Consider the following 25,218-nt stretch of genomic DNA (forward strand, 5'->3'; position numbering starts at 1 on the left):
GACTTGGGCTCAGCCCCGGAAGATGGCGAACTCCGCTCCGCCCGACCCAGGGCTCGGACTTGGGCTCAGCCCCGGAAGATGGCGAACTCCGCTCCGCCCGACCCAGGGCTCGGACTTGGGCTCAGCCCCGGAAGACGGCGAACTCCGCTCCGCCTGACCCAGGGCTCTGACTTGGGCTCAGCCCCAGAAGACGACGAACTCCGCTTCGCCCGACCCTAGGGCTCGGACTTGGGCTCAGCCCCAGAAGACGACGAACTCCACTTCGCCCGACCCCAGGGCTCGGACTTAGCCCTGGCTTCAGCCGACGGTCTCCGCCTCGCCCGACCCAGGGGCTCGGACTCGACCTCGGCCACGCAAGACAGACTCGACCTCGACCTCGGAGGAGCCTCCACATCGCCCAACCTAGGGCGCGGACCGACCACATCAACAGGAGGCGCCATCATTACCCTACCCCAAGCTGACTCAGGCTACGGGGAACAAGACCGGCGTCCCATCGGGCTCGCTCCGCCAGACAAGTAATGATGGCACCCCGCACGCTCTCTGACGACGGCGGCTCTCAGCCCCCTTACGGAAGCAAGAGGACGTCAGCAAGGACTCAACAGCCCCGACAGTTGTCCTTCCGCCAGGCTCCAGCGCTCCTCCGACGGCCACGACACCACACGAACTGGGTGCCAAAACCTCTCCGGCTGCCACGATGGCATGTACTTAGGGCGCTAGTTCTCCTCCGCTAGACACGTTAGCACTCTGCTACACCCCCATTGTACACCTGGATCCTCTCCTTGCGCCTATAAAAGGAAGGACCAGGGCCCTCTTACAGAAGGTTGGCCGCGCGGGGAAGGGGACGGGACAGGCGCTCGCGTGAGGCCGCTCGCTCCCCCTCCCGCGTGGACGCTTGTAACCCCCTACTGCAAGCGCACTCGACCTGGGCGCGGGACGAACACGAAGGCCGCGGGATTTCCACCTCTCTCTCTCGCTCCGGCTGCCTTTTCTTCCCCCCTTCGCGCTCCGTCTCGCGCCGACCCATCTGGGCTGGGGCACGCGGCGACATTTCACTCGTCGGCCCAGGGACCCCACGGTCTCGAAACGCCGACAGTCTCCATGCGTGAATCCACGTCCATCGCCGCCAGCCAAACCTTGCCTCCTGCTGCTCCTAGGGTTTCGCGAGCTAAGCACGGGGTCCTCCACGGCGGGGGAGGGGCGAGCGGAGATTAAGGGAGAGAGGAGAGTGTCGGATATGGTGGGGGCGAGAGGATTGAGCAGTGGGGGACGACGCATTGCTGGCGCGGCGGATTCGGGGACTGCGGGCGCGGTGGCTTCGCAGCCGTTACAGCTTTGCGGACGCGGCGGGGACTGCGGGGGTGCGGCGGATTCGGGGACAGCGGGCGTGATGATGACGGCGGGGACTGCGGGGGCGCGGTGGATTCGGGGACAACAGGCGCGATGACGGCGGCGGGGACTGCGGACGCGGGGAATCGCGGCGGGGACTGCGGGCACGGGGAAGCGCGAACGCGGCAGAACAAAGCAAATGTGGACGCCTACACTGAGGACATAAGGAGTAGTAGAGATTTTTTTATGCTTGTGTTCTGAAATTGATGTTTTGATTGAATCATTGAACGAAGCAACCAAAGTTATTCTGCTTTTTTTTCTCTCGAACGTATAGAAGAGCTTTACATCGTTATATTAAAAAAATATATATATATCCAACATAGACCAATACAGGACAGGTACAAGGCCTCCATAAGGTGGCCGAAAACAAATAAACAAAAAAGGATCCATAATCTGATTAGGAATCTACAGCAGCTACCTGGCTAGCTGCATTAAGCACTTGAGAGATGGCTGCAAGGCAAGGCCTTTGGCTCGAGCTATCTGACTATCTCCCACATCCTACACTCCCGCCTGCCTTGAAACTAGAGCCATGTTGGGGCTTAAACCATCAAAAAAACGTATTTGTTCCGGTGATTCTAGGTCATCTAAGCACCAAAGCAATAAGGGAATCGATCCTTTTTTTTAAAAGGACCAGGTGCAGCCTCATTGATAACTTTCCACCAAATTATAAAGGAAATTATTCCAGGTTGTGGCGCAAAAATTTGTAGACCAAAACGCCCAAAAGAACCAGAATTCCTGTGTGAACACACATGAAACAAACAAATGATCCAAGGTTTCCATCACAAAGGGGTGATTTCGTTTTCGGTTCGACTGGACCAAAGTTTACCTGCAATTTCCCATGCATTTGTATGTCCTGATTTTGCAGCATATCGAAGCAAAACTCTTTCTAGGTGAAATATTAGGCATACACTGCACAAGTCCAGCGATGGTATCTAACATCTAAGTACTCCTGTTCAAAGTTAAATTATAAGACATTTTGATTGTTTAGATGTATCGCTTTCACTATGTATCTAGACATAACATAATATATAACCTAGTAGGATTTGACCGCCAACAGTAATAAGGATATAAAAGCATCGACTCCATACTTTCAACGCACTTTATTCTTTAAACTGCAAAAGATCTTCTGCAGGAAGAACTGAGGTGTAAATAGCGTCCAAATCTCACGTGGCTATGAAACATTTAACTCTCTACATTGCTCATGGAGCTATAGAACACTTAACAAGAATATCTCAGCCCATGGTGTAGGATGGTGACGGCAGGTTTATGACAGTGCTCTTCACCTTGGTCATCATGTTAATGCTGTTTGTTATCCCCTGGGACCCAATGCCACTGTCTTTCAGTCCCTAAAATAAAAAAAATAAACCACTGAGGATTAGAAACAACTCGATGAAATAAAATTTCTCACAGCGACTTGGCAGCAAGTTGACCTCAGACAATTGCTGACATGATGATTGATAATAACAATTACCTGGAAGGGGAAATGATCAGGCCCACGAGCCGGTGCAGAGTTGATCTGCACAGTTCCAGTCTCCATTGCATCACTGATCAGGATTGCCTTGTTGATGTCTCTTGTAAAAATGCATCCCTGAAATGGGTGTTGTTTGCACAGACAGTGAGTTGAAGAAGCTGGGTATAATGGTACCTGTTGCTGTTAAGTGGCAGGGAGGGCGAGGGAAAAACCTGTAGGCCGAAATTACTGGCATTGCAATGGTGGATGCCTTCCTCAACTGAGTTAATCCTAATCACAGGCAAGACAGGCCCAAAAGGCTCCTCCCATGCGATCCTCATGTCAGGGCGGACATGATCCAGCAGCAACGGCCAGATAAGGTTGCCTTCTCTCCTGTACTCCTGGCAGAAAGTTGCTCCTTTCTCCTTTGCATCCATCACCAGACCCTCGATGAAGTTGGCTGAGGATTCTGTTACAACCGGGGTGATATCAGAGTCGTCCTCAGGTGGGCCAACTTTCAGTTTCGCCAACTTGGCATTAACCTTCTGTACCACAGCATCAGCAATCGATTCCATGATCAGCACTACTTTGACAGCAGTGCACCTCTGGCCACTGTATTGATCACAACAAATTTGAGTGTAAGCTCAAGAAGTATCAGAGATGGGAGAGTATGTTATTAAAATAGTAATACTGTTCTCGAAAAAAAAGTAGTACACTTTTACTCATGAGTCATAACTTAAGATGGGAGCATGCCGCATGGAAGCCAAGGATAAGCATGTGACAACACTCTCATGTATACGACACCAACTTGGGTACCACATGTCATGTTCTGTTAGCTAAAACCTTTATTGATTCCAATTGTTGCTTTCACATTTCTAGGTTTTCAATAAATCAAAGTGCAATAAAAAATCTATTTCCAGACAATGAATATCATTATTAAGTACCTGTATGAGAAGCCACCCTTTACTATATTTGCGGAAACCAAATCCAGATCTGCATCCTCTAGCACAATGCAAGCATCTTTTCCCCCAAGCTCCATCTGAAGAGGGACCATTCCAGCCTTCTTTGAAATGGCTATACCAGTATCGCCACCAGTAAAACTAAGAAGCAAAGAAACAAGGTTTTGTCTCACTAAAACTGAAGACATCAAATGTCAGCAAGTGCTGTCGATGCTTACCTTATGCAGTTGACTCCAGGATGCATTGTAAGAAAATCTCCTATTTCAGAACCCTTCCCAGTCACACAACTGATCAAACCTTTCGGGAAACCAGCCAGGTGGAAGCAGTGTACCATATGAAGTGCAGCCACAGCGCCCTGTTGAACAATATTACTTCACATAAGCATTTTCACTTTGAAAGGGGTTAGCTTCACATTCAGGAAGGGAGTTAAGATTAGTCCAAAAAACTCATATACCTGAGTTGGAGGCTTTAGCACAAGAGCATTGCCTGCAATTAGTGCTGGGCCAATCTTAGAAACTGCTAAGTTGACAGGATAGTTGAACGGCGGGATTGCCAAAACTACTCCAAGGGGTATCTACATCAACAAGATGATACATTAGATATGCAAGGAAACAATAGTAGTGGGCCGATAAATTTGGGTGACCCAATATTGTTCAGAGAAACACCAATGGCAACTTAGTATTGTCTGAAATACATATTTCTACATGCTACAGCATGCGTGAATATTGGTTGCTAATACAACTTAGTATCATTAAACCTATGTTTGGCAGAAGCGCTATGGTTTTTTAGCCCATAACTGAACGTTTAGTGTTTGAGTTCATAACTAAATGTATGGTGTTTGGAGTTACATTCTAACAAACATAATGGAACTTTTTCCTGCCATCTGCATGTAGACTGCTCGATAGGACGAACCTAATTTCAAAACACCTAAGACATAAAGTGGTACTAGGATCATCCTAGTTGGTTTAGAAAGTAAAGGTGAAAAGATCCATTCATAAAGCAACAACCTCAATGATTGTGATAGTACAGAGAGTACACTGAGCGGGAAAACAGCTCAACACATGCCCTGTTTGCTACCAGTTTTTTTGGATACTATGGTTTTAGAATATCATGATCTACACTTGTATGTGACAATAATACCATGTTTTAGAAAACTTCAGTCTAGATTGCAGTATCAATACTCCAAAAAACAGTGCAGTTTTGGCTATACTGTGGTATTCAAAACAGTCTTTTATAAAGTTCAACCAAACACCTTTTGTTCCATTCCAAAATACTACAGTATTCTCAAATACCATAGTATCGTATTGAAATTGTAAATAAACCTTGCTACCAAAGAGATAACAGACCCTAACTGGTTTATTTACTTCCGCGGGACTAGCAAATATATACAACAATACAATGCTATTGAATGATCATATCCAAGACAAGATTTTGCAAATTAGCAGCAACCAACCATTTTTCAGAATTCACCAGAATCCTAGCTTGAGGCATAACACTAAGGGTGTGTTTGGTTTGACTTTTGGCTTTAGCTTCTGCCCCCTAAAAGCCAAAAGTCAAGCCAAAGGACAAGATACAGAAAGCAGCATTTTCTAAAAGCCGACTTTCTCGTAGTGCAAAACTAAAAGCACATCTAGACCTGCTTTTAGCAGCTTTCAGATGGAACTGTGAAAATATATATATTCAGCGGCTTTTAGTGGTTTCCATCGAACAGTTTTTAGTTTTTTAGCAGTTCACAGTCACAACAGTTTTTTTCACAACTCACAGCCCACGACAGCTTTTTTCGCAGCCACAGCCCAACCAACAGACCCTAAGCCTCGCTGGTTGGATGCTATGCTTTCTTCGAGTTATGGTTGCACCTGGCCAATTCCAGCCAATTTGGCATAGGAACAGTCGAGTCAGGCAGATCCATGCCCTTGTTGAGTTTGATCCAGACACAATATCATTAGCGCATGAAAAATACAATGGACAACTGAGCAATAGTTTATACTAGGACAGAATCATAGAAATACGCAACCTGAGCAGTCACAGCATGGCAATGACATCAGAAAAGAAAAGGCAAAACAAAGCAAAAGGAAACAGCAAGACATGCCAACAGCATAAATGGTCCATACTCCTCTGCATGTCAAAAAAAAAAAACTGAGAGATAAGGAGCTGCCTATTTTATGGCCTATCCTTATAGATGAATTTTAAACTTAATTGCCCATCCTCCAACTTCTATCATTTCATCCTCCATTAGTCAGGATGGAGTGGTCCATCAATTAATGTCGTAGACGTTCAACTAGCTTATTTCTATCAGCATTTCTGGATAAGTTACGATACACAAACAATGTTGCAGTGAAAAATCAGTGGAGCATATACAGCAAACACGAGTACTGCAACGTAGATATACCTTGGAGCTCAGACAGTACTTGTTTCGTTCATTACCAGGGAAGCTATCCGAAACAAGCAGCTTGCCCTCCCCGAGTATCCGCACACCCTCCTCAGCTGTGTACGACACCAAATCCCCAGACCGGACAACCTATGAAAACGCAACAAGACATTTTGTCCGTTAAGCCCAACTGAAGAACCAAAGCAAAACACTCTAACAGGAATGACTTCAGCTGCTAGTGACCTCAGAAACGGCATCCTTGGCCGGCTTGGCTATCTCCTTGACAAGGCACTCGGCGATGGGGGCCTTGTGCTCCTTGAGGATCGCGGCCGCCTTGTGGAGGAGCTCCGCACGCTTCCACAGCGGCGTCCGGGCCCATGCCTTCTGCGCGACCTTGGCCGCGTCCATCGCCTTGTTCACCTCCTCCTGCGTGCATGCTGGACACACAGGGGATCCGGACCGTCAGAAAAGTAAGTCGTTCCCCTTTTGCAGTCCACTGCAAGCACTGAATCTATCACTAGCAAAAGGCCTACGGACTTCGATCACTTCGACTTCGAGAGATGGTTAGTTGGAGAAATATTCTTGGAGAGTGGTTAAATTTGGGCTAGTGAAATTATAAGCATCAAAAGCGAGACTATTTGGGGGCGCTAGTCAAGAGGCATTGTCAGGGACGGTCAGCATAATTAAGGAAAGTGATAGCGCAGGTAGGCATTAATTGGTGGCACTTCTAAGTTTTTACCTTAACACCACAATTACACCACAATCCACCTTTAACACACGTGGATTGTGATCGAGTACTCAAACAAAGTAATAAGCGTATTTTTCCCCCGGACAAGGGGACAGCACTAGCAGTCGCTCCCGAGGCCCTTGGTGCCCATAGGGGCGCACGCTAAGGAAGGGAGAACAGAGGCAGAGGCGAGAGCCCGCACCTTGCACCCTGTACTGCGTCTTGCGGGTGGTGGGGTTGACGATGGCGACGGACTTGCCGGAGGCGGAGCTGCGCCACTCCCCGTCGGCGTAGTACCTGTACACCTCGCTGTCCAGGATCTCCGCGAACACCCCCGTCCCCGCCAGCGCCATGGCTACCGACACCGACGGAGCGAGCGCGCGGACGTGTGGTGCAAAGCCGATCGACGGACAGTGCAGCCGTACAGGTGGTACAGCCGCAGTGGGTAGTGGCCGTGAGGGCTGCTGAGGGAGGTGGAGTGGTTAGGGGGTGTGATGGGTGCGCGAGTGGCGGAGCGGAGGCCGGGGCCGGGGTTAAATAAGAGAGCGGCGCGTGGCTGGGGAGCGGACCCACCGAGGCCGGGTGAAGGGAGACGGAGGGAGGAGGAAGACGACGGAAACGGACGAGGTTTTCGTCTGCACCCTGCGGGTTTTTTACTCACGCTGCTTCTTCTGCGAGGCGAGGCGAGGCTTCAGCAGACTCGATCGGCCCCGCGATCGGTGTGGGTGGGACTGCGGGAGTTGGGTGACAAGTACCGGACCGGAGTAGGCTGCCGCGGACCAGACTCGATCGGCCCCGCGATCGGTGTGGGTGGGACTGCGGGAGTTGGGTGACAAGTACCGGACCGGAGTAGGCTGCCGCGGACCACGGGCACTGTGTGGCTGGCGTTCCCAGCAGCGCTAGAGGTGACGCGGCACACTTGGGCGAGTAGGGCTCTCCTCGGCGGCTTTGCAGCGTCAGACTATCACGCCAACGGTACCGCCTGCCGGCAAAGCTGTCCCATTTTTTTTTATTCGAGTGTGTACAGCGACATCTACTTGCTCCAGTGTTTTCGGAGATGATTGGAGAAAATATAATAATAGAGCTGTAAACATGTTAAATACTGAGACGGAAGTAAGAAGAGGAGAAACGAGAAGCTAACCGTAAACGTCGTTTTAGACATAACCAGTGACATATTTAAGATTTAATAAAGATCTATACCAGTTTTACTATGACAATAGATAATTATAACTAGTACAATACTCGTTGCGACGGCGTATAATCATATTTAATATTCATAAAAATAAATTTAATATTAAAGTGTAATATCCACATATCAGATATTAAACCGACAAAAACACCTTATCTTAGCCAAAAGTACGATAAAAGTACGAGTTGAAAAGGAGGCCGATCCATTTTCTTATTGCACACAGGGTCGCTCTTACTCCTTCAGCTAGTAAGGTGGTACTATATGGGAGCGTTACGCTCCATGTGGCTTCCTGACGTGTTAGGTGTTGGTGCCGATACGGGCGCCAGACACTGGAACTGACCGCCTAGCGGTGCTCTATGCGGAGGCGCGGACGGTCCGCAGCACAGGGCCGGACGGTCCGTAACCTAGCGCGGGAGCGACTCCTCCTCTGCGTACGTCTGGACGGTCCGCGCCTGTGGCTCGGACGTTCCGCGATGGCGCAAAGGGTCTTCTTTACAGCAGACCTAGATCTTGCCTTCCGGGAGGAACCCCGTCGGGGTGGAGAGATTCTAAAAGTCGCCTAGAGGGGTGAATAGGCGAAACCTGAAATTTATAACTTTAAACACACACTACAAGCCGAGGTTAGCGTTAGAATTAAATTCAAGTCCAAAAGAATATCTCTCTTGCTAGGAGTTGCTCACGGATTGCGGATAACGTATGGGAGCCAACTCAAATTCACACTAGCAAGGAAACGCTAAAGAGGGGAAAACAAATCAAATAAGAATCAAGACGAGTGAACACGATGATTTGTTTTACCGAGGTTCGGTTCCAAAGAACCTAGTCCCTGTTGAGGAGGTCACAAAGACCGGGTCTATTTCAACCATTTCCCTCTCTCAAACAGTCACCTAGATCGAGTGAGTCTTTCCCTTAATCACACGGGTCACTAAGACCCCGCAAGTACCACCACACTCTTAGGTCTCTCTTGCTTTGCTTACAAGCACTTAGAAAAGAAGTGAGGAAGGAAGAAAGGCAATCCAAGCAACAAGAGCGCAAATGAACACGAACACACTCTCTCTCAAGTCACTAAGTGGTTGAGATGAATTCGAGACTTGGAGAGGGTTTAATCTTTGGAAATATGTCTTGGAGTGAATGCTCTAGCTCTTGTATTGCATGTGATCTTCAGAAAAACTTGGATGCCAAAGATTGTGGTGGTTGGGGGGTATTTATAGCCCCCAACCACCTTGTAGCTGTTGGCCAAGGCTACTGGCGATGGGCGCACCGGACAGTTCGGTGCGCCATCGGACAGCACTGTGCACTGTCCGGTGTGCGCCACATCAGCGCAACCGTTAGGGTTCTGAGAAGTTGATCGTTGGGGACGTTTGTCTTCTAGCTGCACCGGTTAGTCCGGTGCCACACCGGACAGTCCGGTGCGCTCTGACTTCTGCGCTTCTGACTCTGTCATGGCACTGTTCATCACTGTAGCACTTTGCAGAGTCGACCGTTGGCGCAGGGAGTCGTTGCTCCGCTAGCTCACCGGACAGTCTGGTGAATTATAGCGGAGCGCGTCTCCAAATTTCCGAGAGTGGCTGGTTGACATCTGTACGGCCTTGGTGCACCGAACACTGTCCGGTGGCACACCGAACAGTCCGGTACGCCATTTTTCAGTACACTCAAGTCCCTTTTGCTCCAATAAAATTGTGTCCCTAACTGATTTCTTTCTTAGTTTGTGTTGAACCTTATGCACCCGTAATACATGAATTCTAGACAAACTAGTTAGTCCACATGTTTGCGTTGGTCGTCAACCACCAAAATTAATTATAGGAAATGGTTAACCCAATTTACCTTTCAGATTCTAGGGTGTGTCTTGGCGTCGGCAGACCACCCAAGACGCCTCTAGTCGACGTAGAGTCGAAGAGAGGTGAAGATTTAAGGTAGAGGGAGACTAAACTATGGCTAAACTAGAACTACTCCTAATGCATAAGGTAAAAACGATAAGTAGACTTGATTTGATTGATTGTGGGGGCTTCAATCGGCCATAGCCCTTCATCTATATAAAGGGGGGAGGTCTGGACCCGTTATAAGTCGTTTCCTGAGTTAATCCAGCGGATTTAGCTAACAAATCCTGCAAGAAACTCGGAACCCTAACTGATTCTGCGCACGCGTGGACCATCCGCGCCACCACTATGGATCGTCCGGCCTCAGGGCCGGACCGTCCGCGCGGTCACTTTCCTGCGTTCAACATATGCCCCCTGCCGTTTGGTGGAGATTGACGAACCAAAAGCATATGTACTAATCCTGATGCAAGTCACCGGCTTTTCAAACCAATAGGGTGATCATTCAATAGAGCTCTAATGCATATAGGTCATTTCATATTGCATCTTTCTCGGGCATGATCATGGATAAAAAGGTATAGAATGGAGGTGCCTCCAGCCTGAATAGACAAAGGGACTATGCATGTACCATGGGTTTATCGTCGTATCATTCCATATTTGGATAGGACAATATATCGACGATGAATAGGCAGATGGAGAGCATCCTAGCATCATAGGATGAATAGGCGAGGCTTCTTGCGTCGCCTTTCGGGTCGTTTTAATTTATTCGACCGTTTTGTTTCAGCGAGTGACCAGGGTTCCTTTATTGGTCGATCGCGTAGAACAACGTTATTGCCAGCATATTTGGCGAGCAATTGATCGGAAGTAGGGCCGGCTTTTACCAGCCGACCATGTGTGTTATGTTGGCTTTGCCCTTGCGTCTCTTTCCTTGCTTTGTGTGGAGGCTGACGCCTATGGTCATGGGCGGACTGTCTGGCTGAGTCAGCCGGAACGTCCGCATGAGCATCGGATCGTTCGTGCGTAGGTGCCGGACAGTCCATGATGCTCAAGTCAAGGAGTTTTGCTCGGCTGCTTGGTTGAGCCTGCCACCAGTGCCTCCGAACTTGTTAGTGTTTCTGTCTGGAGCCTTCCAAGCAATCTCTTCTTGTGATATATTTGACGTGCGAGGATCACCAATGATGATGTTTTTGTCTTTGCCTTTATCGACCACTTTAGGCCGAACCAAGACCTTTTTGCTTGTGGGTTCTATTGTATTGACAGGAAATGGTTGTGTGTCCGCTATAATCTCCTAAAAAGTCAACCGATCCTCATTTATGGCCGATTATATCTGTCGATGAAAAACATTACAATCATTGTTGGCATGGGAAAAAGAATTATGCCACTTACAATAAGCACACATCTTTAATTCATCCATAGGAGGAATAGTATGAGTTAATTTAATGCTGTCATTTTTAGTAGCTCGTCAAAAATTATATCGCATTTGGCAACATTAAAGGTAAATTTAATATCTTCTTGTCGATTCTTTTGAACCGACTGTAAAAAAGAACATGTGGAAGATTTGGCCTTTGTTGGCCAAATAAACTCAGCGGTATATACATCTATGGATTCATCATCTAAACTATCATGATGTGCTAGATGTATAGTACGGGCGACCGATTTTGATGTCTCTTTAAATCATCTTTCATAGGCCAAAGTCCGCTGATGTAGCTGAGCTATTGAGAAGAACTGGGTCCCATCTAATTTGTCTCTTAAGTAGGATAGCAACCCATTAAAAGCCAGCCCTGCTAGCTCTTTGTCTGTGACATGGATCCGAAAGCATCAATTTCTAGTGTCCCAGAACCTCTGTATATAATCATTAACCAATTCTTCGTGTCCCTGTCAGACTGAAACTAAATCAGCTAGCCCTAATTCATACTCCCCGGAAAAGAAATGTTCATGAAATTTACTCTCTAAATCATTCCAGGAATTAATAGAATTAGGAGGCAGGGCGGGGTACCATGCAAAAGCGGTACCAATAAGGGATAAAGAAAATAAACGAACATGACATGCTTCCCCATCAGCCAATTCGCCTAGGTGTGCTAGGAACTGGCCTATATGTTCGTGTGCGCTTCTCCCATTTTCACCAAAAAACTTAGAAAACTCTGGTATCCTTGCCCCTTGTGGATATGGAAAAGTGCCAAACTGGTGATCGCATGGCTTTTGATATGATTGCCCCACTCTGGCTACACTAACTCTGAGCCTATCTCGAAATAATTCAAACATCTCTTCCCTAATTTTCTCCATTGCGTCTGGTGGCAGATCACCAGACCTTGGGCTGTGGAGCACATTTGGTCGGGCGTTGCTAACCGACTTTTCTTGTCGTGACTGATCGATAATATTGATCGACCTATGATCAAATGGTGCGTTGTGGTTTAGATATGTAGGGGTGAAACATAGTGCTGCTGTGGTGTGTAATAATTCGGTGCAAAGTGTGCAACAGTGGGCTCTACGTATACGTATCCGATCTATCCGGTGGTAAATTTGAATTGCCTGGCCGTGTTCGTTGCTATTGGGGCGCCACGTGGTGGTCCTGGTGCAGCCCCGGACTGTCCCGCAGGGAAAGCCGAATGGTCCGTGTAAGGGCTGGACGGTCTGGGCAAAAGCTCGGACGGTTCGACCGTGTCCAGGGGCGCCGATCTGTCAAGCAGGGACGGCGGTGGTGGTATTTTCCCTGGATATGAGTTCATCGGCATACCATATAATGGCTGGGGTTGCGAATCCCCATTTGTTACCGATGTATTAGACATAGATATCCTATTACTAGTTTCATATGATGGGAAACTAGGAACAACAGAATTCTCCAACGAACGTGTTAATGTTCTAATTGATTCTTCTAACCTTCCAATCTGTTGTTTTATTTGATTATGTTGATGATCTACACATTGTTTAATAGATTGGATGTCATCAGGTTTACTTACGTTGGGGGACTTGAAGCGAAGATAAAAGAGATGAGACGTCGGTCCCTCCATGTTTGACAACCTTCTTGTGGCGATCCACCGTGTATTGTGACAAGAATATTTCCTTCGCTTAACGCATGTAGTCCTCGTATTGCTGTTGCTAATCGGACGTCAGACTTTCAACAACCGGCTTCAGGATATTGTCCAGGGAGATATCGGTGTGATATTTATAACCGGTCATTTGAGAGCCTGATTTTTAGTAGATCTAGACACTTGTCCCTAGCGGAGTCGCCAAAAAGTGTGTTGGCGCCAATCCGGGCGCCAAACACTGGAACTGACCGCCTGGCGGTGCTCTCTACGGAGGCGCGGACGGTTTGCGACACAGGGCCGGATGGTCCACGACCTGGCGTAGGAGCGACTCCTCCTCTGTGTACGTCCGGACGGTCCGCGCCTAGGGCTCGGATAGTCCGCGATGGCGCAGAGGGTCTTCTTCTTTGCAGCAGACCTAGATCTCGCCTCCTGGGAGGGACCCCGTCGGGGAGGAGAGATCCTAGGGTGTGTCTTGGCGTCGGCAGGCCACCCAAGACGCCTCTAATCGATGTAAAGCCAAAGAGAGGTGAAGATTTGAGGTAGAGGGAGACTAAACTATGGCTAAACTAGAACTACTCCTAATGCATAAGGTAAAAACGATAAGTAGACTTGATTTGATCAATTGTGAGGGCTTCAATCGGTCGTATCCCTTCATCTATATAAAGGGGGAGGTCTAGACCCGTTACAAGTCATTTCCCGAGTTATTCCACGGATTTAGCTAACAAATCCCGCAAGAAACTTAGAATCCTACCATCCGCGCCACCACCAGGGACCGTCCGGCATTAGGGCCGGACTGTCCGCACGGTCACTTTCCGTGTTCAACATTAGGTTTTGGTGTTTTCTTATCACACCCAGATTTAAGAACAAATCCATGTGCATCTGAAATATGTGCCTGGATCAAGTCTCACACATATGATGACTTAAGATTTAGGGTTTAGGGTTTAGGGTGATCCTCCATAACCAAAGTTGACTAGTAGACGATGGCCTAGACCTCTCCAAACTCATCATAGTATCATTCATGCTCCTCATCTTGCAGTACCTGCTATTGTGATAATAGCAAGGGTGAGCTCACATACGTTCATCGTTGTCACACCCAGATTTAAGGGCAAATATAGATGCTCTCACATGTGCGCCAAATTGAGATCCACACATGTAATGACTCAGTGTATAGAGACGAATGCTACAAACTTTATTATGTAACGAGAATGTCTTACAAAATAGTTTTAAGCAAATAAATCGTGCTAAGATACTATCTCCACAGTGCCATAGTTGACTGGGAGATGACACCTAGATCTCATCAAACTCGTCGTAGTAGTCCTCTTCCGACGGTACCTGCTCTTCTCCTAGTGTGATTATAGTAAGTATGAGCTCCCATATGGTTATCGCTCGGCAAGTGTGGGAAAAGTGCAGTCTAAGGCTTACCAAGGAGAATGGTTAAGGCTGAGCATTGCTTTTAGTGTTGGTCAAATTTTATTAGCAATTAATAAGTGTAAGTAAATACCATCCTAATTAAATAATTGATCACAATGAATAATAAATCTCACAATTCAATGCATGATAGGTTAAATTTAATTCCATAACTTACTCATGTGAGGGCTCGAGCCACTCTTGACCCTGAGCACTGCTGATATACCAGCTTTACACTCTATAGAGGTTGTGCATCTTTACCCACAAGTCATGTTACCCATTTGCCAAGTGGTCTAGAAATGCCATTCATCTCTACTGAGGTGATGAGGCAGGGTAGCACTACAAGGCCTTTACAAAGTTCACTAGTTTCAGAAAACCCACTACGATTTCAGCGAGAAGGGGCGATATAGATCCCTTGTCTGAAAAGCCATCGCAGCATGATCGACCCGAGAACATCCCTATACTGGTAGCTCCTCACACCGCGGTTTCCCTTTTGGGTAAGGTAGTCCTCCCCTAGCTTTCCTAATTAGTCAGCCAAGGGCATCCCATACCACCTTTGTGGTAGCACTGTTTTCTTGGGTGGTTCTTCATGTCCCAATTAACAAAATGATCTTATCATGAGCAATAAATAATCTAACAATAATGATAAAAGCATGATCATAATTCATATGTAACATTAATCCCAACTAGGTAGAGCATTGCAAGACTACCCAATAATTCATTTAGTTGCAAGGTGTAGGGCAAACAAACTAGGTAACCTATTAGGTCACATCGACTTAACCTAACAGTGACACTGTGATTAAGAATCATGATCATTATTAGGTCAAAGAAAGTGATCAAGGACACAACTTTCCTTATACTTGGGATTCTAGGTACTTCACCAAGTTGGGCCTCGGGTTCTTTGTCACCTTGCTTCTACTCGCAGCAATACATACAAACAAGCAAATAATGGATATGGTAACATTACACCAAAGCATGAGAACAAACTGCGTAAGAATATTCTATGTGTCACTACGATATCGTTGGTTCGAGAACCACTAAAACGGGTTACAACACAAATAGAAGATGAAGACTAGGACTCGGCGAAGCTCTCACTGGTGAAGAAGATGGTAGGAGGCGCTAACTACGGCGATCTATGACTCGATGGGGGCGGAGAAATTCTGACAAGAAATTCTGCGGCTCTCGGATCCTTTCCACGCATGTGCATGCTTCATGTAGATCCCCAATGCTCGGACGATGTCCCCAGAATGCCCGGTGAGGTCACAACGGTAGCCTGGGTGTTTGGACGGTGTGGCAACACTCAAGTTCTCTCTCCCCTCACACCGGTGATGACAGCTCCCTCAATCTAACGGTGTGCTTGAAAAGGTGGGTGTGCGGTGACCTGAGGGATGCAACGTTTGAGTATATACATAGCCACACCTAGGGTTTACAAATGGATGTCAGCTAGAGGGTTGCAACGACCGACGGTCGTTACGCGATCCACGCATTCCGTAACAAACTCAGCTATGTGGAGAGTCCAGAGCATGGGGCCCATCCGACAGTACTTAATATAAATGCGGAAGGTAAAGAGCAAGAGTATAAATGCAAACTCCCGTGGATGACGCCGGTATTTTTACCAAGGTATCCAGAACCAGACAAGGTCTCGACTAATCCTTGTTGGTGCCCTACGCAAAGGGTAGCCCATGCAAGGGCCAAACACCACAGTGGAGTAACCTTTGAACTAAAAACCGGGTTGTTACACAAATCGCTAAAGAGATTGGGACGCGCTCAAGATGGTGCATGAAGGTAACAAGAACACCAAGATCACAAGGATAGAGCTCATCGAAGGAGAGCCCAGAAGGTTCATTATCAATTAAGGAGAAGGGCCTCAAGAAATGTACAACCAACTCAAGACATTGGTGGACTAAATCCACAACCTTGAGAGCACAAAATGGACTAACCATGAAGTCATTAAACTCATGCTAAGGTCACTTATTTGACATAATGCTACACTTGTTACTCTATTGCGTGAAAATACTAGGTATGAGGTGATAACCCCTGAGGAGGTGTTTGGGAAGTTCCTTAGCCATGAGAGGATGGTTAAGGACTCCAAGTATGTCATGGACTTGCATCAACGCAATGCCATCACAACCGAGGCTCAAGTTGTTGCCTTCAAATCAACAAGCGAGAAGGAGGAAGAAGCCCCAAGCAAGGAGTTTCCAATCGCCCCCTTCAAGCTTAATGATGAGGAGATTGCCCTCGTCATGAAAAGCTTCTAGCAAATCTTGAAGAGCCAGAAAATAAAGGATTACAAACCCCGTGGCAAGAGCGCCTCGACGTCCGAGGAGACTCCCAGCTCGTCATTGACCAGGTCATGAAAAATTCAAGCTGCCACGATGCAAGAATGGAAGCCTACTGCAAAGAAGTTCGGTGCCTCGAAGACAAATTCTTCGGCCTAGAGCTCAACCATGTTGCACGGCGGTACAACGAGGTAGGAGATGAACTAGTGAAGATCGCCTCGGGACGGACCACAGTCCCCCAAACGTCTTTGCCAGGGACATCTACAAACCCTTGGTGATACCAAGGAAAGCGCCCGAGCTTGCCCCCCATGATGATAGACCCCGGGCCGATGGGCCAGAGGCCATGCAAATCGACAACGACAACGACAGGGCCGTCCCAGCCATAGGCTGGCGGACCCCTCGCTCGTTGAGCGAAAACTTTTGCGCTGATAGAAGAGGAGAAGGAGTTGTACCGACGCAGCCCTTCGAGAATACTCCAACGATGTATACCTATCAGCCAGGGCCAGGAGCTATTGGGAGAAATCCACTTGGGGGCTTGCGGGCACCACGTGGCGCCCCGAACCCTCGTCGTCAACGCCTTTAGGAAAGGGTTTTACGGGTCGACCGCGGTAGCCGACGCTACCAGGATCATGCAGTCCTGCTGGGGTTGCTAGTTCTATGTGAAATAGACGCATATGCCATCCTGGGCCCTACAGATGATCCCAATAACTTGACCGTTCATGATGTGGGGATTAAACCTCATCGGTCCTCTACAGAAGGCACCTGGGGGCTTTACGCACCTGATGGTCGCCATCAAAAAATTTCTCCAAGTGGATCAAGGTCCGACCCCTCGCCAACATCAAATTCGAGCCATCACATCTGTGTGGACTGGTCAACTGTGGCTCATCTGAGGTCAAACAGATAGGTAGAACGTGCTTTAACGATCTGAACAAGTTCGGCAGGCGATGGCTTGCCAAACTCCCCTCAGTGATCTGGAGCATGAGGACTACTGTGAGCTGAGCCACGGGGTTCACATTATTCTTCCTAGTCTATGGGGCTGAGGCTGTCTTGCCCATAGACTTAGAGCATGGTTCCCCGAGGTAGCGAGCATACAGCGAACGCAACAATCAAGTCAACCGTGATGATTTTCTCGAACAATTGGAGGAAGATTGGGACGTAGCACTCCTTCGTTTGGCCAAGTATCAACAGTCCCTTCGTCGCTACCACGAAAGGTGTGTTCGACCCCGAGGATTCCAAGTGGGTGACCTAGTGCTTCGGTTATGACAAGACAACCGAGGGCGTCACAAGCTCACTCCTCCTTGGGAAGGACCCTTCATCATCGCCAATGTGCTAGAGCCAGGAACGTACAACTCTGCAACGAGGAGGGAGAAGTCTACGACAATGCGTGGAACATAGAACAACTACGCTGTTTTTGTCCTTAGGCATATAGGCCTAATTATACTATGATTTTCTCAATTAATAAAGAATAGCTTTTAAGGGAGGCTCGGCCTTGCTTTCCATACCAAGCCTACCTCAGGGGCTAGCAGGGGGGAACCCCCCTCTGTGTTGTTTTTTCCACCAGTTTTAAGAACGAACACGTTTCGTACTCTCGCCTTAGTCTAACGCAAAAACCCTCAAGAACAGGGGACATCCTGACTAGGAAAGATAGCCGAGCCGCAGGAACACCTATGCTCAGGGATACGGTTTCGTTGCTCACTATTCCCTCCCTAAAGGGTAACTCACGTTCTAACGAGGACACCGCAGTAAAATTAAGGTAACCGGTACAAAACAGCAGGAAAAATAACATAGTAAACAACTAAGAGCTTAAGATTCGAGACAACTGAGTTTTTAGCATAATTCATACAAATTTCAAAAAAAACCCTACAGGGCGATGACTAGGCCTACATGGTCGGAGAAGGGCCACCAAGAGGTACGACAGCAGTCGGCGACGAGGGAGGCAGAACCACCTCGGCCTCGAAGTGGGGGCCAGCGAAGACCCTAGCCCCTCGACAGCGTTGGTCAGCCTCCGCATCTCGGTGTCGGCAAGCTCGGGCTCATCAGGAAGAACGTAGCCTTCGCACACCTGCTCGAGATCAATCTCGTAGTGGGAGGCGACCACGGCCAACGCTCGCTTCACCTCGAGGTGGACGGCGTCACGGAGTTCACCCCCTACATAGCCACCTAGGGCTCGCATACAGGGCCGTGGGGGCCCACCCTGGGGGATGTCCACCACGTCGAGGTCCTAGAAGAACTCCGCCACCGCATCAGACATCTCTCTCAACTCAGTCACCTTTTGCTCCACGGTCTAGGACAGGGTCCGAGAGGTCTGGGCTGCAGCCTCTAGATCCTTCTCGAGGCCTGGAAAGAGGACGAGGACATTAAGTCGTAGCTAGAAAAAGAGATCGAACCTAAAAAACGAAACAAGGCTTCAGCAAACTACCTCCTATATGGCCCTTCAAAGCACGACCCTCGGGCCATTCGGCTTCTAGGTGCTTAGAGAGGGAATCAACGTGGAGGGAAGCTTCCGCGGCCTAACGCTGAGACTCGTCCCACTCCACTGTCACCGCCTGAAGGTTTCCCTTCATCTGTCGCATCTCCTCCTCGCACTGGCCTGCCTCTGCCTTCAGGCGACGGACTTCACCCCCCAGCCGACACACGCTCTCGCGATCGGCCACACCCTCTTCCTTCAATCCTATGCACCAGGACATCAAGTCCACCACCTCGGCGCTCTTCAGCGCTAGCTGCTTCTTGGAAATGAAGCAGCGTGACCTGATGGCGCTCCAACGCGGCCCAGACGCCTCGTTCACGGCGAACAAAGATGGACTTGGCCATTGACGTTGTCATAACCTCCTGCAGGAGCCGGGAGGAGGAGGCTCTCGACATCACACCGCAAAAGGCAAAGAATTCCTAAACATAGGAAAACAACGCCCTTACCTGGGTCACCGCCCTCAGCTCATCCCACAGCTCCCGCTCCTCGGTGTCATCGAGGACAAAGTATGGATCGCCCCAATGGACATCCACGTCAGGGTTGGCCCTCCCCATAACGAGGGGTCAGGCGTGGCGCGAACGAGGTCATCGCTACCCTTGAGAGAGGAGGCTCGATGATGATCTCCTTGAATGCCCCCCTAGGTGGCTTCGAGGGACAGACCTCCTCGACGACCCCCGCCCTCGAGCACGGCGCGACTTCCGGAGAATCGGGGATAGCGCGCAAGAGGTCGGAGACCATAGGCGACACTGCGCTCGGCACAGTATCACCTAGCTCCGCCTCCACCCTGTAGGAGACGGTGATGGCCTCCATCGGTGACATGGTGCGCACGGGAACCGCCTTAGCCACGATGGTGCCAGGCTCAACCTGCGCCCCAGGAGCAGGCTAGACCACCTCAGCGCCCTCCTGGGTGGTCTCCTAAACAGAATGGGGATGGGACAAGGCGCACGGGCTCGGTGCTTGGAGCTAAAGACAAGACGACAGTTAGAAAAAAAAACCTCAAGCACAAGACGTTGCCGTGCTTCGACAACTTACCCTAAGATGGGCACGGCGGTAGGTCTCGGCCTCTGGCTCCTCGGTCCCTACCGCCCCACCACAGACGTCGGTGATGGGGCGGTAGCCCTCTCCTCTGTGGTCCCCGAGGCAGGGGCCTGGTCGGAACAATGTTCGGGGCCACTACGGGCCCCAAAACGACTACGTGGGGAGGGGTGACAGGCCCCTCCTCCGTATTCCCCACAGCGAGCGGTCGCTGAGGGGTCCCGGCTTGCGCGCCCATAGGCGCCCCGACGTCTTCCTAGGGGAGGGGGCTACTTCCTCCTCCACCGCCCCTGCCTCTTCCGCCGAGGCAGGGGCGGGAGCAGTCTCGGCTGATGCCCGCACACCAGATAGGGACGCTGCTAGCTCCTGAGCAGGCGGGGCCGTGCCGCCAGATGGACCCGTCGAGGCCGGCCGAGCCCGACCTCGGAGCTGAAGCCCATGCGGACTTCCATCCCCTCCCTGTCGTCATCATCGTCGTCATCCCCTTCCGTGCTGAGAGAGGCTTCGAGCGGTAGCCCCTCCCTCGCCTGCGCTCTTCGACACTTCTCCAGCGCGTCACGTGCCAACATCTTCTTGTGGGCCTGCTTCTTCTCCTCGTCCTTCTTCTTCTCCTCGGCTGTCAGCCGACGCACCTCCTTAGCAGCTGTGTCTTCCAGAACCAAGGGTCAGGTGGTTCGAAATCCCGACAACCCTACAGAGGGATAAGAAGAGTAAGGCAAGAAGAGAAAAATATAAAAAACATAGGTAAAACATAGGACTCACCAGGTACACATAGCCCTGCTCGGGGCGCATCAGCACGACGGCGGAATAATCCACCTTCCCCATCGTTCCCTTCACCCACCGAAGCCATCCGAGAACTTTCCACGGAGGCCTCGGGCGTCATCTCGACAAGGCAGAGCCAACGGTCGGTCAGCGGCAGAACCCTTCGCAGGTGGAACACGGCGACAACTCTGGTCGCAGTCCCGGAACCTCCGTAGGGCATCCAACAGTAGCTTCAGGTGGGCCTAGAGCTCCCGAGGTAGGCCCCACCTCCATCGCTCCTCTGCCCCGAGGACGACGTGGTGTGTGAACGCCATCAGCCGCTCGTCGTCGTTGTGGAGGTACAACCACCGGCTCTACCACCCTTGTTCGGCGAGGTGAGGGTGGCAGGAATGTACAACTGCGCCCGGTCCGAGCGCAGATGGAGCATGCAGCCGCTGGCCCGAATGGCGTGGCGCACCATCTTCACCTCGCTAGGGAGGGAAAACGCCTCCGCCTAAAAGAGGTGGAGCCACAAGTCCCAATGGGGCTCAATCCCCAGGTACCCCTCGCGGACTGCGGTGAAGATGGCCACCTGAGTGATGGAGTTCGGGTTGAAGTTGTGCAGCTCCACCATGTAGTAGTGCGGTAGAGCCCGCATGAAGCGGCTCGCCGGAACTCCAAATCCCCGCTCGTAGAATGAGGTAAAGCTCACCACGTAGCCCACGGGTGGATTTGGCATCTGCTCATCACCTGACGCATACCACTCTAGCTGCGGGCCGTGGCAGCGGGGGCGGAGCAGATCGACGTCGACCAACACCTCCAAATCCTTGTCCGTGACGAAGGAGATGGGCCATGGATCGTGGGGGGGGGGAGGACGCTGATGAGGAAGAAGACGGAGGGAAGAAGAAGAGCTATTTTTTGTAGTAGGCGAGGATGACATGTAAAGCAGAAAGGCTGAAGCGACAAGGTAACGGTCTGAAGCGTCCGTCTCGGGCGAATTTATAGGGACGGGCAAAGTCACCAAGGTGTGAGTCGTAATGGCTGGACGGCGGTCGTTTCGAATCCCACGCACACACACACACCACAAACATTCGGCTGACCGGTCAGGACATCCCATCACATTAAATGATCGTGCCCCCTCCAAGAAAAAACGCGCCGAGCTCCATTCCGCATTCCACCCCAAAAGGTGCGCCCTCTTCCCTCTGCCTCTCTTCCCTTTATCCCGTTAATCGGAAAAAGACATCTTCTACCTCGAGCAACTCCCCTCGGGAAGGAAAAAGGCAAGGAGAAATATTGTTCGGAGGTTCAAAGGTTAGACCCTCGGTAGGGTTTTAGCAAACCGCCTCAGGACGCTAGGGCTCCAAGCCCGTTACTGATCAGGGGTTCAAAGGTTTGCCCCTCAGAAGGGCTCCATAACCACCCCAGAGCACAGAGTTAGGGATGACTGTAGGTACGCCCGTTCATGGCCCTAGCTCGGGTTGCAACCCGAGGTACCCTAAGACATATCCGAGACCCCCGAGAGCGATTCATGATGGTGTGCCATTGTAGGGAGGCATCGAGCCTTCAAACCCCATCAAACGGGTTCGGGACCAGGCGAATCACCTGCGGGTATCTTTTGGTGTGTGTCTCCATATCACTAGCCAACTCTCATCAAAAGGAGCTCGGACCCCCGCTCAAATTACCCGATAACAGCTCAACGGAAACGTCATGCTCGTCGCCCATCGAGGGTAGCATGACGCGTTCCCCCTTTCTCCTCGCGAAGAGGCGACGAAGGGGCGTACGAACCAAAAGTAGAGACACCCCTCGATCGTCCTTTTGCCCCACGCAAAGGCTCGGGGGATGCCCTCGCAAACCACGCTGAAGGTTCCAACAGATCGACCGAAGATCAAATTGAACCTGTCAAGAATAAAAGCCCCCGAAGGAGTCAACTACTCCTTCAGGGCCTCGGCGGCTACATCCGATGGGTGCGCTCGCGCGCACCCATCAGAAACCAAACGTCCTACTCCTCAGAAAAATATGGCACACCCACAAGCAAGCAGCAAATCCTCCGAACAAGTACCAAAGTACTTCCTTAGAAGGCTCGGGGGCTACTATCAGGGGTGATAATTAGGGGTACCCGGATTATCCCTCTTGAAACACGCACTCAGGAGAAGTTAAGACATAACCCCCGAAAGGAAGCAGTCGAGACACCTCCTAACCCGAGGCCTCTCCCCGAGGGTCTCCCACCTCAGGCAAATCTTTGCCTGGTCCAAAGTCACCACCACTCCATCCGTCTCGCTCGAGCCTATCCCGGGCAGATAGGATAAAGGCTCCCAAAGGCTGGCGGGGAACACTCGCATTTAATGCACGCACCTACCCCACATAGTGGCATAGGAGCATAGTGACTAACAAGAGAGCGGTCATGTCCATGCGCAACAACATGATTACTGTGGCGGAACCGCCTGAATTATTCCAGCTTAAGTGCCTAAGTCACGCCTCAGGGGCCGTAACACACTTAAATCGGAATAACCCGTCAGTCCCTCAGATCTAGTCTGATAGAGCCACTTAACCAGGATCAAATTCCACAATCTCGCTCGAAGGTGAGTCACAGAAGAAATACAATAAAACAGGAAACCTCAAATTAAATACTGAGTTATTATATAAATCGGAGTTTTTGAGTAGCAAATAAAGTTCACGAAATAAAGTGCAGCGGATAATCGATGTCGTCGGTAACGAGGAAATGGGCAAGGCCTAGCTCACTACTCCTCGTGCTCCTCTCCTGCCGGAGCAACATCCCACTCGACCGTCCAACCCGGTGGCAGGGTGGTAGGCCAAGTCACACCATCAACCATTTCCTGCATGGTACCTGCAAAAATTGTGCCACAAGCAAGGCTGAGTATACTAATACTCAGCTAGACTTAACCGGTGTGAGGAGTCTACTCCTCTACCTCTAGACTATGCAGCTGTTTGGCTGAGGGGTTTGGTTTGCCAAAAGCACTAGCTGTTTCTAAAATTAATTTTTAGCTTTTCAAATTCTACCATCATTAACTTAGCTAAATTTGCTTCTTCTAAGCAGACATGGTAACAAGCATTTAGTTCAATCAACAAGTTATCTCATATAACCACATTTCACTTCTTACTCGATGCAGTACAAGGAATCAAGCAGTCTCATTAGCTGCGAGAAGCAGACGATTCGAATCGAGTTTTAACCTTGCAAGGTAAACCTAAACACACGGCATGGCAGGGTACTCCGACCCCACACATGACAACCGTCCCCATTGATTCCCCGTTCGCATCCAGGCCTCACCACCTTGGCATACAATGCTCCACTGACCCCGGCTGCCGCCGTGCAGTGACCGCACTTGTACCCACCATAGCTAGCATGGGAGACCCAGTCTCAGGTCGCATGAGGGATAAAGTCTGCGCCCGGCTTCACTCGGGTATTAGGTTTACCGGTTACCATTTTTCCCGGCATGTGCTTAGTACGTTCAAAAGCTTGACTCAGGTATCCACACATTAATCCTTAATTCATTTTTCCCGTCTCATGGACAAGGCATCCTCCCTAGATCCAAGTCCATAGACCAACATAAATCCCGTTATCAATATGAATGCAATCAATTCCTGACCTCGCGCGAGTGCTAGAAAAATCACTCGACTTCTACCGAGATCCTGATTAGCAAGCAGCTACTCGACCTAGCATACTAGTATTCATCTCAAAAGGAATCCTAAGTTCATGCAACTAGAGGTTTCAAGCAACTCCTACACTTAAGTGCACATTGCAATCCTACAAGCATTAAGTGTAGTAAAGTAGCATATAACAATACGATTATGCATAAAACCGGGGCTTGCCTTTAATTGTTGGGGCTGCTGGGAGATCCTCAATAGCAGCCTCTGAAGCCTGCTCCTGGTCTTCCTCTTGGACAGGTCCTTGCTCGGGGATGAGCACGTACTCTCCGTCGGCAAGATTACAATCTAATGAATGCAATGCGTAAGATATATGCATGATATGATATGTGCTTCTAGAAATTACAACTTTAAAGGTGTATGATCTTCTTGAGTTAAACAAGGTTAACTTTACTTATGTAAGACCCTTGGGTGGTATACTTGGTAAATTGGTTTAAACTTAGCTAAGGTAAGTAGTGGATTCAATTTTTAGGGTACCACTGAATTCCTTTTAAGTCTTAGGGAGAATTGATAAGTTCTCAAGTTAGACTTATTGGGGTGAGGTTTATTTCTTCTTTCTTCTTCTTTTATTCTCTTTAATGTTTTGGAGTGGGTTTGAACTACAAGTTGCTTTTATAAAATTCTAAAAATTCTGCAAAAATTATAGTGGCTGGGTACTGGTGTATGTTTCTCTGTCTCAAAATTTGGTGATCAGAAAGTGAATAGTTTTC

The 25,218-nt window shown here is 49.5% G+C and overlaps 1 protein-coding gene and 1 long non-coding RNA gene across 2 annotated transcripts; one reads left to right on the plus strand and one right to left on the minus strand.

The window, feature by feature from the left end:
* Positions 1 to 2,473: 2,473 nt before the first annotated feature.
* On the minus strand, positions 2,474 to 7,611 carry LOC542583 (glyceraldehyde-3-phosphate deHaseN1). The gene is made up of 9 exons (NM_001112119.2): positions 7,093 to 7,611; positions 6,407 to 6,600; positions 6,185 to 6,313; positions 4,250 to 4,369; positions 4,014 to 4,150; positions 3,781 to 3,936; positions 3,070 to 3,448; positions 2,858 to 2,974; positions 2,474 to 2,732 (listed from the first exon to the last, which is right to left on the minus strand). The coding sequence occupies exons 1-9, from the start codon at positions 7,241 to 7,243 to the stop codon at positions 2,619 to 2,621; spliced, it is 1,497 nt and encodes a 498-aa protein (NP_001105589.2). The 5' UTR covers positions 7,244 to 7,611; the 3' UTR covers positions 2,474 to 2,618.
* On the plus strand, positions 6,253 to 13,035 carry LOC103653482 (uncharacterized). Its single transcript, XR_565513.3, has 2 exons — positions 6,253 to 6,633; positions 12,838 to 13,035. It is a non-coding gene; the product is annotated as an uncharacterized lncRNA (long non-coding RNA).
* Positions 13,036 to 25,218: the final 12,183 nt, after the last annotated feature.

This window comes from Zea mays, chromosome 4 (assembly GCF_902167145.1).
Source record: "Zea mays cultivar B73 chromosome 4, Zm-B73-REFERENCE-NAM-5.0, whole genome shotgun sequence".
Lineage (NCBI taxonomy): Eukaryota > Viridiplantae > Streptophyta > Magnoliopsida > Poales > Poaceae > Zea > Zea mays.

Coding starts and splice junctions, on each gene's coding strand:
- LOC542583 (NM_001112119.2), bottom strand. CDS start 7,243: ATGGCGCTGGCGGGGACGGGGGTGTTCGCGGAGATCCTGGACAGCGAG. Junction 3,449..3,780: donor AAGGGTGGCTTCTCATACAG/GTACTTAATAAT, acceptor TGATCAATACAG/TGGCCAGAGGTGCACTGCTG. Junction 2,733..2,857: donor CTGATCATTTCCCCTTCCAG/GTAATTGTTATT, acceptor TTTTTATTTTAG/GGACTGAAAGACAGTGGCAT.